General features: G+C 41.7%; 1 protein-coding gene across 4 annotated transcripts in view; it reads right to left on the bottom strand.

Annotated features, from left to right (window-relative positions):
* The window catches only part of PPP3CA (protein phosphatase 3 catalytic subunit alpha), a gene marked incomplete at both ends in the record, with an annotated part of 194898 nt that overhangs the window by 25896 nt on the left and 152919 nt on the right, over positions 1–16083 (bottom strand). For all 4 annotated transcript variants that reach the window (XM_081999450.1, XM_081999451.1, XM_081999452.1 and 1 more), the window contains 2 exons: positions 7440–7534; positions 9388–9465. In XM_081999450.1, the coding sequence (XP_081855576.1) occupies positions 7440–7534; positions 9388–9465 (173 nt within the window). The remainder of the gene's footprint in view (positions 1–7439; positions 7535–9387; positions 9466–16083) is intronic.

Here is a 16083-nt window from a genome sequence, read left to right as displayed (position 1 = left end):
ATTTTAAAACCTGTTCTCTTCTGGAAATGACCTGTACAGCTCTCCCACAAAAGACTTCAAAACCCAGCTGAAGAAAACTAACACTATACAACAGAGCAGGGTAATAACAGAGACAGAAATCTTCTAAAATAACCCTACTCTTGAAAGAATAAAGTAGAGTAGGTACCAGTATCACAAATACTTTTCTGAATTTTTAATTTAAAATCTTTCCTTTATAAGCACAATGTACACAAAATAGTTTTATTACTAATAAAGATGACATTTGACATTAAACAAACTGGCTCTTGTGATGATTGTGCAGTTCTGACTATTGTTTAGTAGTCAGAAGAAGAAGAAGAAAACTTCACCTGGATCAAGGAGAAAATGCGTCCCAGATAATAGCAGGAGTTTCCCTGAGCTATTCTGGGCCCTTGCTTTCATTCGGTCATAGCTCTTTTTTTCCTCTCTGTTGGCTCAGAACAGGTTTGGGGGTTTCACCTCTGCTTCATTTCTTAGTTCACATTAACTTGATGCCTAAGTAGCTAAAGGAGACCCCAGCTGCCCTGAATGTGCAGGATTCTTTTGAAGGTTATATGACTACAGGCCACACAGTTGCTGGTCATAGAATCATAGAATACTATGGGTTGGAAGGGACCTTCAAAGGTCATCTCATCCCTGCAATAAGCAGGGACATATTCAACTAGATCAGGTTGCTCAGAGCCCTGTCCAACCTGATCTGGAATGTTTCCAGGGATGGGGCATCTACCACCTCTCTGGGCAACCTGTGCCAGTGTTTTCACCACCCTCATTGTGAAAAATTTCTTCCTTAGATCTAGTCAAAATCTACCCTCTTTTAGTTTAAAACCATTACCCCTTGTCCTACTGCTACAGGCCCTGTTAAAAAGTCTGTCCCCATTTTTTCTATCAAGCCCCCTTGAAGTACTGAAAGCTGCAATAATGTCTCCCCAGAGCCTTCTCTTCTCCAGGCTGAACAACCCCAACTCTCTCAGCCTTTCTCTGTAGCAGAGGTGTTCCATCCCTCTGGTCATTTTTGTGGCCCTCCTCTGGACCCACTCCAACAGGTCCATGTCTTTCCTGCGCTGAAGGCTCCAGAGCTGGATGCAGGACTCCAGGTGGGGTCTCACCAGAGCGCAGTAGAGGGGCAGAATCACCTCCCTTGACCTGCTGGCCACGCTGCTTTCGATGCAGCCCAGGATATGGTTGGCCTTCTGGGCTCGTGTGCAGCTTTTCATCCACTGGTACCCCCAAGTCCTTCTCAGCAGGGCTGCTCTCAATCCCTTTAACCCCCAGCCTGTATGGATACTGGGGGTTGCCCTGACCCAGGTGTAGGACCCTGCACTCGGCCTTGTTGAACATCATGAGGCTCACACGGGCCAATTCCTCAAGGTTGTCCAGGTCTCTCTGGACGGCATCCAGTCCCTCAGGCCTGTCAACCGCACCACTGTGCTTGGTGTCATCTGCAAACTTGCTGAGGGTGCAGGTGCACTCGATCCCACTGTCTATGCCACTGATGAAGATATTAAACAGTACTGGTCCCAGTATGGACCCCTGAGGGACACCACTCATCACTGATCTCCCTCTGGACATTGGGATATTGATCACTACCCTCTGGGTGCGACCATCCAACCAACTCCTCATCTACCCAACAGTCCACCCATCCAATCCATCTCTCTCCAATTTATAGAGGATGGTGTGATGAAGGAGACAGAAGAAAGCGGCATGGGTTCCTTTGGTTATGAAACCCATAACTGAAGAAAACCTGACTCCCTCCAACAGTTGCTTATTATTCCAGGCTGCAACCCCTGTACTTTTCTTTCCAAACGTATACTCAGACAGATGCTAGCAGACCAAGCCACCAGCCACAGTTCTACCGTGCGTAATCACCAACCAGAGCAAGAATCTTATTTTATTATTCTTAACAGCCACACACATTTTAACCTAATTTTGGTACTCGCTGTTGTAAATGAGTTTTAGAAGCTAATGTTTTGTAAAGTGAAGATGTGCAGATATCCCAAATGACATTATACTTCTTTCCAATGCTAGCAAACTGAGATATCGGATGCTGAAATCACATTAGAGTGAAATGAAACACTAATGCAGCAGGCAAAGGGCGTTCGTACTGTTTAGCTTTAAGCATTTAACACAGGTACCTAAAGCTAGAAATAAGGGTGGTGAAAAACGTGCAGGCAAGAAACACCCTTCTGTCAGCCAGAAATGGAGACAGCTCCTCTAACCTTCTCAGGGTCAAATATAAATACCTAGTGCCATCTGACTCCCCCTGGAGTATCTCCTTGACATCCCTCGGTTAAAGACGAGCCCCGATCACCCCTGTGTCGTACCTGTCGGATCCTTCTGGCATGTCAACTGGCGCCTTAAAAGCCTGTGGATTAAGGCCTTAAGCAATGTGAACAACATTAAACTGCGTTCAGAATTACCCAAAGACATTACATTTCCTACTTCAAGATCTGCCGAATAATTTTTTGGTGTAAACTAACTGAGAATATTTCCATCAGAGGAAAAAAAAAAAAAAAATAATGAGCATGGTAGAAATACTAGCCCAGAATGAACTACATGTTTTTATACAAACAACGTCAAAATAAATTTAGCAAGCAAGTTAACTAATTTTCTTGTACTTTTTTCAGAAAACTTCTGCTGCACTTAGAAAATAAATGCAGTGGAAGGTATCTCAAATTATTCATACCAAGGAAAGAATTTCAATTTCTGATTTAATGCCAAATTAACTTCAGCATTAACTGTGCAACGGGGAACAGTGCCTTCTCCTCCAGCAGAGTTGCTAAGTAACCACAGCGTTTTCTGCCCGAGACAGGTCAGGGATAAAGAGTGGTAAAATGCTTAAGGAGTTTAAGCATTATCAAAGGAAAAAAAATATTTACTATACAAGGTAATGATGTAAATAATCCAGTAGAGAAGCAGGGCTAATCGCAGAATCCCTTACAGAATTCTGAAGATTTTTATTTTACATATGCAATTGCATCTTCCAAAGAAACAGTGCAATAGCGTTCAAGATTTTATCAATAGACTGCAAAAATCACTTCTGGCAAACTTCTCTGCGTTGGCAATGAGATGGCCTAGATACCCTGGCAGCTCCTCTTTAAAAGCTTTTGTTTCCATGACAAGGGCTCATCACAACAGCAGAGATAAAGCATTAACGAAAAGCGATAGGGCAAACAGAAGATTACGCTGCTTTTCTTTCTCCCAAAGTGCTATTACTTCCCAAAGATCATCCTTGTCTTCCAGGTATATTACTCTGCCTTTTTCCAAGATGAAAATAAGTTTCCTGTTAGATCCATTTGGATCAGATAAATTTCTTAACGAGTTTCTATGGCATACCACATGCTGATACTTTATACACCCTTCAATGATATATTACTTATCTGAGACGTTAACAAGCATACCCACGTACAGCTGGTTTTGACTTTTCTAGTATCTCAAACTCCCCTGCATACTTTCTTTGTTTCTTTCCTTCATCATCTGCTTTTCCTTTCAGCAACACCACGTGTACGATGCAGCATGTTGGAAGAGACATCACCTTTTTGGTTTTTTGATCGCTTTGGATTCTCTGGTGGTTCTCTCACCACTACGAAACCTAGTATTTTAAAAGCATTCAAGAGATAATAGTCTGTCTTTAGACAGCTAGTTAAAATTGTTCACTCGACCAAAAAGCATGCACTTACTGAAGTGACAGCCAAACACTAAAATATGCAGCATTGCCAATGATTTACAAATAAATTACCTGCCTCTGTAGAACTTCTGTAAAATCCTTCACTTGATTTTTTTTTTTTTTGTGTGTGGCACGAACAGCATTACAGCAAACCCTAATTAAGGCATTAAGAAATATTAAATGCGGGAATGAAAGTTTAGACATGGTACAAGACCAGCAGATCATAGAATGCACTAATTTTTGGCACCCTCTTGTTCTGTTGCTATAGAGAATTTTTCCTGGTGATGGGCACCCTTGAATTCAGGGGTAAACCTGTACCTCCACAATGTCTTCAGAGTTTCTTCATCAGTACAGCCTTCCTCCAAGGCCCTGAAGTCACAGGTAACTATCACAATCCAATTAACATTTATCTTCTTGCATGAGGAGTTTTGATCCTCTCCAGAAGTAGTCGTCTTAGAAAATCACCAATGTACCAGTATTTCTTGTAACAAGTTTTAACAACAATCTTAAAGTATCTTTTCCTTTATGCCTTTTAATAATATAAATGAGAGCAGAAATATTTGAGAAAGCTATGAAGACACTGAACAGAAGCTCAAAAAACATATGTATGAATTCCTCCCCTTTGCCAACGCTCTCTGTTATAATGAATATGGAAGGCATTAATAACGGTAATGGAGAAGGATAGTCTTGGAAAGAGGAGGGACACTAGCCTCCCCCTATCTAGGCAGTTTCCTAGTCTCTGAATCACATCCTGAAAGTGTATCTCTCTGTCTCCATTAACTACACCGGGCACCCCGACAGGAGCCTCCTAATTGAAAAACCTAACTTTGGCACCCGAAGTTATGCATGTGTGTGGGCTGGGGTTGTGACAGGACCCGCAGCCACATGATGGAGAATTACACACGCAGCCTTCACGAGGCAATGGCCAGTACCCAAAAGGATACAGAAAACTCCCTTTGGTGCCAGAATCCAGTGGAGCAAAGCCCAAAGAGATTCCCATGGTGGTCGGTACTGTGAGACAGCCCATGCAGAGGGCCCACAGCAGCAGCACTAACAGCACATATGCTGAACACAGTCTTGTTTGGGTAGCTTATCTCCAGCTACTCCTGCTGAACCTCCTTTTGCTCTGAGAATGTTGCCTCCCTACTGCTCTTTGAGGACGTACCTGATCCCAGTGGCTGCTCTCCAGTGGGAACAGAATAAGCCCTTGGATAAAGTTGGCAATCAAGCCCACTCCTTCTGAAGTGCTTTGCAGAAGTACAAGAAAGTACATCTGCTTTAACGGGTATGAGAACTATCAACCTGGGGTAGAAAATGAGCATTCCTAGCCCCTTGCAGCTTTTGAATTTTTATTTATTTATTTATTTTTTAATAATCTTAAACAACAATACAACTACTCACTCATGTCAACGGGAGATGGAACCTTTTGGGAATTTATTTAGGGTGACTTTACTATCTACGTGACAACTAGAAGCATACTAAGAATGCATACTAGAAATGAAGGCACTTACTAGTAGGACAGTAACTCCCTCTCCAAGGACTGACAGTAACCAAACCCCAAATGATCTGTAAAAATCAGTCCGGTTCTGCACCAGTGCACAATGAGTCAGCTAGAGCAACTGTCCTGTAACACCTCTGGATGGAAAAGCCTTCCTTTATCTCCTGAAATAAGTCAGTCAGAAGCTCTGTGTTCTTAGTTAATTCATCTGCTGCAAATCAAGGAAGCCAACAAGTAGCCATATTCTGGACTGACTGAGGTTGGTGGTGTTTTTCTTTCTTGAAGAGAGAAGCAAGCACCTAAACTCTATCCAGATGAAGACGCATGAGCAATGCAGCATGAAAAACTATGCATGATGTACTTTAAATGCCAAGAGCCAGTGCAATCAGTCACACGAAATAATGCGTCAAAACTTCTAACGAGAGAAAAGGAGACAGTTAAGCCCAACAGAAATTCATTACAAAGCTGCTAAAGGTCAGCCTCTAAGTTTACAGTAAGTCATACACTAAAGAGTGGCACACCGGTGCCTATCTCGCACCACTGCTGGTTGGCCTGAGCTCACTCAGAGCAGGTATCGCCAGCAGCGCACGCAAACTTCAGCTGTGACCGCAGGTAACCTGTGCCTCTCACAGGCTGGCCTACAGCCTTTCACCAGAAAAGGTTTTCCACCAGTTTTAAGACTTGCCTGCCATAGCAGAGAATGCTGGAACAAGGGAACTGACCCTCTCTTCCGAAATGGAGAGGCACTTCTCTTCACCACCCAAACTCCGTGGTTTCAAATTCAAGGTTTTGTATACTACAAATCATTGCTTTACATTTAATATTTGCCTTCATGACAAAAATCTCACATTGTTCACCCATTGCCTTCAGGTGCAGAGAACTGCCTCTGTCTATTAAGAAACATAAGGTGAGCACTTTCTGTCACCTTACTTGTACAGACCTATCACTGCTCTGCCTTGTACCCAAAGCAGCCAAAACACACTTTTCCACCAACAGCAACGATGCTGCCAAGAAAATTAACACATTCCTCATTTCACCCTGTGCATTTTGGATTGCTAGCAGAGTCCTTGTATTGTTTACTTTTACAAAAGTAGCTAATGACAGCTCTGCTTGCATGTTTTTTGCAGAATGCTTTTATTAATTTTTTCACAAGTTAACACGCATATTGAGAACATCAAAGTGTACAAACCCCATTATCTAACACTGAAGTGTTTCCTTCCCTTGCATACAGTTCAGGGCATATCAGCCTTTAAATTATAAGTTCTATAATATAAAATGACGCCAGAAGAAGCTTTCTCTTGAAAGTTTCAAAAAAAATGAAAATTAAAAATCGCCTACTTCCTTTGCAGGCAGGCACCCAAATTAAAAATGTCTCTTCTCAAGACAGACTGATCTCTTTGCAATGGAGCTACTTTCAAGAATATCTTTGAGAAAAAAGTTATTTTGTTTTGCTCACAGGGAAAAACAAATAACTATCTTTACTGGGAATAGGTGAAAGTAAACATTACTGCTTATTTCAAGATATACGAGGACAGGTTTGTTAGAATGATTTATTTTTAGAAACATGATTTTTTTTCCCAGTTCATTAGAGGAGATTTCAGAGAATGCAATAAACTAATAAACTCAGAGAAGCTGCAAACACTTGTATTCAGTAGAGTCTTTAGAGAGTGACCAGTGACTGCTTATTTGTGCAGTAACCTTTTTTTTTTTGGCTATTGATATTTCATTTCCTACATAATAGTTTTCAAGTGAGTAAAAACCCAACACATAAAGGAGGTCAGACAATACCTATCACATGCTTTATCCACTGATCTGTCAAAGTTTGTTAGCTAGCTAGAAGGTTTGCATATACAAACTCCATTAATTTTATTGGAAAGGAGCAAAGGGACAAATTAATTATAAGGAACACTGGGCTCTGAACATCTCACCTACAGCATTTCTTAATATAATACTCTTAGCTAATAGAGCTGTTTTCAGTCTTGCTTTCTGTGTAACATTTACTTAATAACTTGCAGTCAAAATACAGGAATATCCTAAGGCATATTAGAAACTACAGTTATGTTCAGAGGCATACATCTGCCTGTAATAAATTTAATTAGATTTGTATTATGTAATAAATGGAATGGGCATGAACTAATAAATGGAGGAAGAAAACTGTCATGAGCTGATAAACAGAGAAAGGAGTAAAAAAGACAACCAGTGTAATATATTTGACTAAACGAGAGGAACAGTCTACTGCATATTAACAGGAATTCTTACCTTTGTTATTGTATACATCTAGATAGTTTGGTGCTGAAAAAATTGTGATTAGTGAAGGGAAGCCTGTTGTTTGGCTCTTCCTGTACATACGATACCTAAAAGGAAAGAGAAGATACTAATTATTGCCCAATGTATCACGTATATTTGTCAATGACCAAATATAGTGCAAAAACCCCTACAACAGTGTTAACTGCACTGGCTGTTAACAAATGCCAAGACAGAAAACCACGCATATGTGCTTCTTAAAGCCATGGAAAGAAATATTTCCTGCAGGCTTATTCATTATATTTATTTGGGACGGCCAGGGATCCATACCAGGCTCGAGAGCTGCGTCTCCGTCTGAAATTGAGTCAGCCAGAGGTGGTTTTCGATATGAATTCGCTCAGCGCCCATCCCTGGAGCGAGGTGGCCTCTATGCGCGTGCACTCGTGGACATTCCCAGACCTTCCCTCCACGGGACTGTGGGTGAAGGCAAGCACCAGTACGTGCCTTGGAGATGCACGGTACGGCCTTCAGAAGAGAAGTGCATGTCCTCCGTGACCCTCCAGGCAAGCGATGGCACGGCCAGGGGAGATGGAAAGTATGAGAAGGGCAAGGGAAACAGGGGGTCCAATATTTTCAGTCCCGTGTCTAATCTCATCCAGTCTATTAGCCAGTTTATTAGTGCTTGCAGGTTGTCATTACCCAACCTTTCTGCCTTATGAAAAATGAAAGGCTTATTGGACCAACATATAATAAATCAAGCATTAAACCTGCAAGGGATCGGAAGGAAACCAGCCAAACAGTACTTCTGTCTTACTAAGACACCACTAACACCAGATACTGCTCTTCAGTCTTCAGCTACAAGAAACTGAAGAATTTGGCAAACATCCACAATGGTTGCACTGAAACCATTGTATAGTTTCAATGCAATCCCTTCTACAAAATTTTATTTTTCACCCTTCATTTGAAAGCAATACAATAAAAATGAAATTTCATTACCCTTGGGTATTTCATGCCAGTTATTTTTGGCAGAGTAATAGCTTGCTTTTAATTGCACTGAGGTTTTTAAGTATGTGATAATTCAAACATTCAGAATAGCTTTTTATATGCACAGTGAATATTGACCTCATTCCTACAATCTTACTACTTTATCTTTTATTACTGTTCAGGTTGGGTAAAGTTTCTACCTCAAAATAAATATATTAATAACTCATGCAAGATATGCAAAGCTATTTATTCAGATAATGAATCCTTCATTAAAATCTCACAAGTATGGTACACTTCAATGAATGGCTAATTTAAAAAAATTTTTTTTAAAGTGGCATAAAAAGTTCTATATTTACACTGGCAATAGTTTCATGAGGGAACCATTGACACCACTGGGTGTTTGACCTGGATTGTTTTTGCACACAGTGTCTTAATAAACTCCTTAAATACATTAATGATACTCCTGCATAAAATAATTTTCGGCTATTGAGTTCCACAAGTTTATTTTCTTGATGAAGGGTAAAACCTGTAGGCCCAGAAGTTTCAGGTAGGTGTGAAGGAGTTAAGAGATGACAGTTCTGGCCTTTGTGAGCCAAATCACTTCCCAGGCATCATGGCAATCAGTGTGTCAGAAGTCTCAGGCACATCTACGAAGTTTCTTTTTCTGAGATGAATTTGTTTTCCTTCCCAAGTTCAGCATCCAAATAACTTCTTGTAATTTTATACCACTTAAAATCACTAAGGCTAAGTAGGTGGGATATATAAGGATTCACTAAGTCCTGTAATTCAGTAATAATCATGTAAAAGACATTCTAATGCCAGTGTGTGTTTTTATAGCATTAATAAAAAGTGAGAGCTGTTGCAACTTAAAATTAAGTTTTCTCGTTCATTCTCACTCAGTTGTTCTTTCTTTCCTTGCATTGTTTGACAACGGTAAGCCATTGCTCATTATTGGTGGCCCCTCTCCACACATACTTACCCAGCATCCTGGGCTTCATGAGCTCGGAGTATAGATAACAAGTTATTGTGCTGTAGGAATTCACATACAGCAGGGTAGCTGTTGGAGGAAAAGAATAGCACCTGTTATGGCATTATGAGAAGTGCCACATTTAGCTCTAGCTTTCAAAAAACGTTTCATCCAACATGCATCATCCATGGAATCAGCTCCTGCTCTGCAGGCAGATTTCAGTAGAGGCAACAGTGGAAGCAGCACCTTTTCTTCTCCCACCCTGTAACTGCACGGAGAGGAACGCTGGAAAGTTGCAATTCATTACATAACAACAATCACCTTATTGCTTGTCAGAAAGAAAGTAATTTCTTTTATTATACTTTAAGATTCAACGTACTCAGAAAAAGAAGAGTGTGATGTAATGCTTGCTCGCAACAGAAATCTCCTCGCCCTCTAACTACAGTATGCACTGGCTGCTTATGAACACCACATAATAAGCTGGTGTAAGTAACGAGGAAGAAAGACAGAAAAAAGAAAGGCCAATCAATCTACGAACTGGAGATGGTTCATCTTCTGGACTTCTTTCGCTACTGTATGAGTGAAAACTAAATCATAAAGTGAAAATGGTGAGAATTTCTCTATCATATTTTTCACTGCACATGGACAGTGTTGCTTTCAAGCAGAACGGAGGAGACGTTTCTTACAACCTCAGCACCCTGAAACCCCTTTCTTAGTGTTTAACACATCCAACACGTATGAAAAACACATCCAAGAAAAACAAAACATAGCATAACCTGTATGCAGTTTTCACAGCACAAGTGGGAAATAGTGTTAGAGAAAAGCTATTTTAAATTACACCTAAATAAATGTTACAGAATTTAAAATCACTCGATTTTGCTGTTTTCAAAAAAAAGTTTTGTTTTTTCTATAATGACTTGCTAATCTTCTTGCTTTTAAACTGCTGATGACTCTCCATACCTGTGTTCAAGGATAATGAGCAGGATGGCCATCAATCACTTCAAGACAGGAAGCAAAACCTCTCTTCTCCTGTTGTTCGCAGTTTAATACAGAACCCAAGAAAGCCAAAACTTCCTGCCTTTCCCTGTCAAGAGCCAACTGTTGCAAGAGCAAAGCAGGACGAAGAACACGCATGCAAGAGGGTAAAGGAGAAGTGGCACTGGAATAAAAATGACTTCACAGACCTGGCAAAACCTTACCAGGCCCCTTGAAAACATCTAAGGAGTGGGAAAGAGTCTTTATTCAGATGATACCTAGAGCGATTCCCTTTTCTACCTCTTTGAGACAGTCCTATACAATTTGTTTTGCCTTATCCAGATTTATTTCCCACCCCTGAAACCAAGCAATCATTCATCTGACTGCTCTAGATTTCACAACACTTCCCCATGGTGGGAAGCAGACACACTGCCAGGTAGCAGGTGGCCTCATCCCCATCCCTGCAGCCCAGTGACCCTACGTTTGTAAAGGCACTTCTACATTCAATTTTCCTCACTGGCAAGGATGCAGCATAGCACTGGCTCTGTTCTTCACAGAACCACAGAATAATTAAGGTTGGAAAAGACCTTCAAGATAATAAAGTCCAACCATCAACCCAACACCACCATGCCCCTAAGCCATGTCCCGAAGTGCCACGTCCACACATTTTCTGAAAACTTCCAGTGATGGTGACTCCACCACCTCCCTGGGCAGGCTGCTCCAATGCTTGACCACTCTTTTCAGTAAAGAAATTTTTCCTAATACCCAATCTAAACCTCCTCTGGAGCAACTTGAGGCCATTTAGTCTCGTTCTATCGCTAGTTACTTGGGACAAGACACCAACACCCACCTCACTACAATCTCCTTCCAGGTAGTTGTAGAGAGTGATGAGGTCTCTCCTCAGCCTCTTCTTCTCCAGACTAAACAACCCCAGTTCCCTCAGCTGCTCCTCATGAGATTTGTGCTCCAGACCCCTCACCAGCTTCATTGCCCTTCTCTGTACATGCTCCAGCACCTCACCTCAATGTCCTTCTTGTAGTGAGGGGCCCACAAATGAACACAGCATTCGAGGTGCAGCCTCACCAGTGCCAAGGGGTGAGGGGGCACAATCACTTCCCTACTCCTGCTGGTCACATGATTTCTGATGCAGGTCAGGATACTGTTGGTCTTCTTGGCCACCTGGGCACACTGCCAGCTCATATTCAATCGGTGTCAATCAGCAACCCCAGGTCCTTTTCCACCGGGCAGCATTCCAGCCTCTCCTCCCCAAGCCTGTAGCGTTGCACGGGGTTGTTGTGACCCAAGTGCAGGACCCAGCACTTGGCCTTGTTGAACTTCATGCAGTTGGCCTCGACCCATCCATCCGGCCTGTCCAGATCCCTCTCCAGAGCCCTCCTACCCTCCAACAGATCAACACTCCCACCCAACTTGGTGTCATCTGCAAACTTACTAAGGGAGCACTCGATCCCCTCATCCAGGTCATCAATAAAGATAATTAAACAGAACTGGCCCCAGTACTGAGCCCTGGGGAACACCGCTTGTGTCTGGCCGCCAACTGGATTTAACTCCATTCACCACAACTCTCTGGGCTTGTCCATCCAGCCAGTTCTTTACCCAGCTTGCTAGCAGCTTAAAGAAGTTGTCTGTAAAACATTAAACCTGGGGAGAAACCAAGTGTTGCCAGCTCCTGTCATTATCTGAATTTACTTCCAGTACTGGAGGTTACCTGCACATCAGCAGCAAGACGAGCTGGCTGGGCACAGAAGTTTGAACTGTTACTCTCTTGTGCTCCTCTGTCTGACTGGAGCTTGACCAGCAGCAAGTGCCCCAGCACCAAAGCTTAGGTGGTAGAGAGGCAGGTCTGTCACGGGCGGAGCGCTGGGCTGCCTTCTGAATGCAGCCTGCCCCAGAGCAACATCTGACCTGAGACCGGGTCAGATTTTCCTGGATTTGAGGCCCAGGATGTGGCGTGTAGATGTTATAATTCCCTCCTCACATTGCCGGGCAAGTTGGAGAGCAACAATCAGATTTGTTGCTTGGGGGAAGGAAAAAAAAAAAAAATCAAAACAAAATCAAAACTGGTGGCACAAGGTGTAAACTTCACACAGCAGCTCTGAAATATCACCTGATGGTTGGAGAAAAAGCAAAATAGACCCTGCATTAACATCCATTCACCATGTTTATTTTCCACTATCAATTCAACTCTCCCATAGTTCAAAGTAATAGAACAGCCAGAAAGGTTTAAAGAAGGACATACAAGGTTTTGGGGGAGACACTAAGCCATCTCCACGATCACTTCTGTGCTGGTTCTGCAGCACGATGGGCTCGCAGGCTGCCTGTAAGCAAACTTGCAGAGTCTCTGCACCTCCAAGCGTAACCCACGTGGAGGTATCATGTTAGAGGACTGTACCTATTATCAAAGACCCTGGCAAGAGCACACTGTTTTGCAGTACCTTGGGGGCAAGATGCAGCCATGCAGTAACACTGTTATGCAAAATACTTAAGTAAAAGCTCTTGCTAAAACATACTGACCAAGTTAAAAAAACCCCCCAAAATACTCAACTAAATATTATACAAAAGATCTGCTGTCCCAGCCATGATTTCACGGACCACTTTCAGAGTCCATGTGCAAATCACTTAACAGCCCCATCAGTTTCTAATTTCTTGCATGAGAGAGATGAAAATTCACAAAAAAAATAATGCAAAATCTAATGCATCATCTTTCTTCATTTTATCCGAGAGAAGCAGTACTGCTTGCTTCCAACCTTCCTGGATATTTTGAAGGTGAAATGTCATTTTCAGCTAGAGGCTACAAACCCAGCAGAATGGTATATTACTGGTTTTGGACTTGACCCATCTAGCATATAGTCTCAGTTGCAGGTTTGGTATTTGGAATTGTCTAAAAAGATTGCCATTATAAAATAATTTAAATTCCCAAATTACGTGGGGTATCGTTTTGGCAACTGCAGTGATCTCAAATGCTGACAGGCTGCCATTCAAACCACTGGCAAATGAGAACCAATTTGCATACATTTCTTTTCATAATTAATTGTGACTAAATGTAGACTTAAGGTACATTTTGTTTAGAAATTTTTACATTAACTTCTGAAAACTGGGGTCTATAATGAAAAATCTGATAGGCAGTTGATTATGTTCATTATCAGTGCAGCTGTTCAGAATGTCTAGCCTATTACTTTTTTTTTTGTTCTATAGTATTCTTTTCATCCACTGTTAAGTACTGCTTTTAAAGAAGATATAATGAAGTGGTAAAAAAATTTTCCTAAATAGACATGATAGGTTCTTCTTTCCATTTCAAAGTACAAAAGTTTTTTTCTTTTTATTCCTTAATTATCTTATTCTTCATAAATCCATGGAAAATAGACTTCTACTAGCAGGATTTGGCTGATTCTACAGAGCCTACACCTAGAAAGGCAGAGATGCCACGTAGTGCTCCATGCAAATATACATGCACACACAAAAATCTGGCTGCCATCCTTTCTTCTACGTGAATAGCATGGCATCTGCAATGAGCAAGCACCCATATTACCCAGACCACTACGATCCATGAGCAGTCTGTCTGCCAACAAAAGAGAGATTATGGCAAAAGTTATCAGAAACAACTTCTGCTTGAAAATTTTTTTCTAATGAAAATTGTCGTCTTGTAATCAAATTCACTAATGCTAGTTTTTCTGACTGCTACCCTTCCAGAAACACTTTCCTCCTCGCCCTGCTTTGCAGAGCCCAGCCTGGAATTCAGATGAGCCAGAAATCAAGCAGTTGGCCAAGAGGGAAAACAAACAAACAAACAGACCCCCCCCACGCAACAGGCTTTTCCAGAACGACCCAGCCTTCTGCCTGCATTTCATGTGTCACGCTGAATCACAGAAGAGTGGTGACTCACGGAGAAAACAAAATAGCCTACCGCTAAGCTAGAGAAATGTTATTCTGCATGAAATATGTGACTGTGATATTCCCTACTTCGGCACCCGTTTTTCATTAAAATGCCTCATGCATCTGAAGTCTCTTTTGCATGATCACCCATTATTTCTATGCAGATTTGAGAGAGAAGCAATGCTTTGCTAATGTGAAACAAAATGGCAGATGTTTTCGAATTGCTCTTCCACCAATAACTGGAAAAAACGGATGGATTTAATCTATTATTTTTTCCATATCCTTCATCATACCATTAAAGCAGAAGCATAAACATTTCTTTAAAGAGAGGACATTCAAATTTAGCCCAACAGCTTCTCTAAGATTGCATACATATATAAAACCAGGTTTCCATCAAAACCCACTGACCTCACACTTCAGTCTCCGGAGGCCAAAGGCAAATGCTTTTGCTGCTCTGCTGTCCTTGGCAGCTCCCAGCACATCTCTTTCCACCTGCTTTTTCTTGCCCTTAGCTGTGTTGTCTGCAGAGCTGCACTGAAAAGTGAAGCAGGGAACTGCATGGGATTAGAACAAATGATCTTTTTTGCAGATTCATTCTTTATAAAATTGGATGTGTTCCCAGGTCTGATGAAGCAACATGAGCAATTCTACCAGTACAGCTGGGCAGATAATGTGAGGGCAGCAAAAGGCTTCTGGCCTGGGAGAAGGAAGAATGGAAAAATGGGCAAAAGATTCTTTTTAAAATGCTGTTACTGCAAAAAACATTCATATAACTGTGCCTCACAACCTGAGGTGAAACACAGTACAGTCTTCAAAAGCTTTTAGCAGACATTCCTCCAGTCTTTGCATGCTCACAAACCTAACATGCAAGTATAAAGTAAACCACTTGAAATGATGTGCTGGGACAAAATTATTATTCTACCCCAGAGCGTCTGTAATGACGAATCATTTCACTGCTGTCCAAGGCTGGTTAACAAAGTTCTTAGAGGAGTCTCAATGCTGGTCATCATTGCTAACCATTTCTGCCTTAGTTTTTTTATTACGTTTGAAAAATATAACAATGTAGCCAACAGTCAAACCGCTTTATACAGCTCAGCATTCCTTAAGAACTCATATTCAACTCACTGAGAAAACCCGAGAGGCTGGAGCACCATGCCTGCAGAAAGCTCTGAGTATTTGCTCTACTTCTGAGGCCATCCACTGACTTTGGCCAGGCTCATGCCGCTCTCATGCTCTTGTTAAGAGTCAGCAATTAGCCAAGCCTTATACACATAAATGATCTCAGAAAGTGAGAGCTTGCACATGTGCTTACTCCTGATAGGAAGCCCTTGATAGACGTTACACAGAGTAAGACACTGCTACTTAACTCAGTGGTGCGACCAAACTCCCAACGTTCTTGACCAGAGCTTTGACACAAAGGAAATGAAACAAGCTGGGCGTGGATCCAATTGCAATTTTTCACGGTTAGGACCATGCATGCCCACAGTAACTTTGTCCGAATGTGATGAGAGAACATTTTAATTCTTCATCTATCCAGTAAATCTTATGGGAATGATGACATTCCCCATCCTAGCGCAGCTTAGAAAGGAGAGAGTTTTCCCCACGCCTCAGCAATTACCTAAGCCCACTTACTGGCTGTCTCTCCATAAGTTAATATTATTTTCAGAGAGAAAAAAAGTCCAGCTGACTTCTTTAAGCTTTCTGATCACTGAAAGAAGGCATTCTCAAGACGATAAGCAGCAGTATATCTTGCCAAGTCAGATACCTTTCTTATAGAAATGTCTGGGAGTTACTGTACCACTAGTCCATGACATAAGTGCAATGGGTCATTGGCAAGATCAG

Source organism: Phaethon aethereus (genome assembly GCF_964289735.1).
Source record: "Phaethon aethereus genome assembly, chromosome: 4".
NCBI lineage: Eukaryota > Metazoa > Chordata > Aves > Phaethontiformes > Phaethontidae > Phaethon > Phaethon aethereus.
This window is presented reverse-complemented; position numbering and strand designations above follow the sequence as displayed.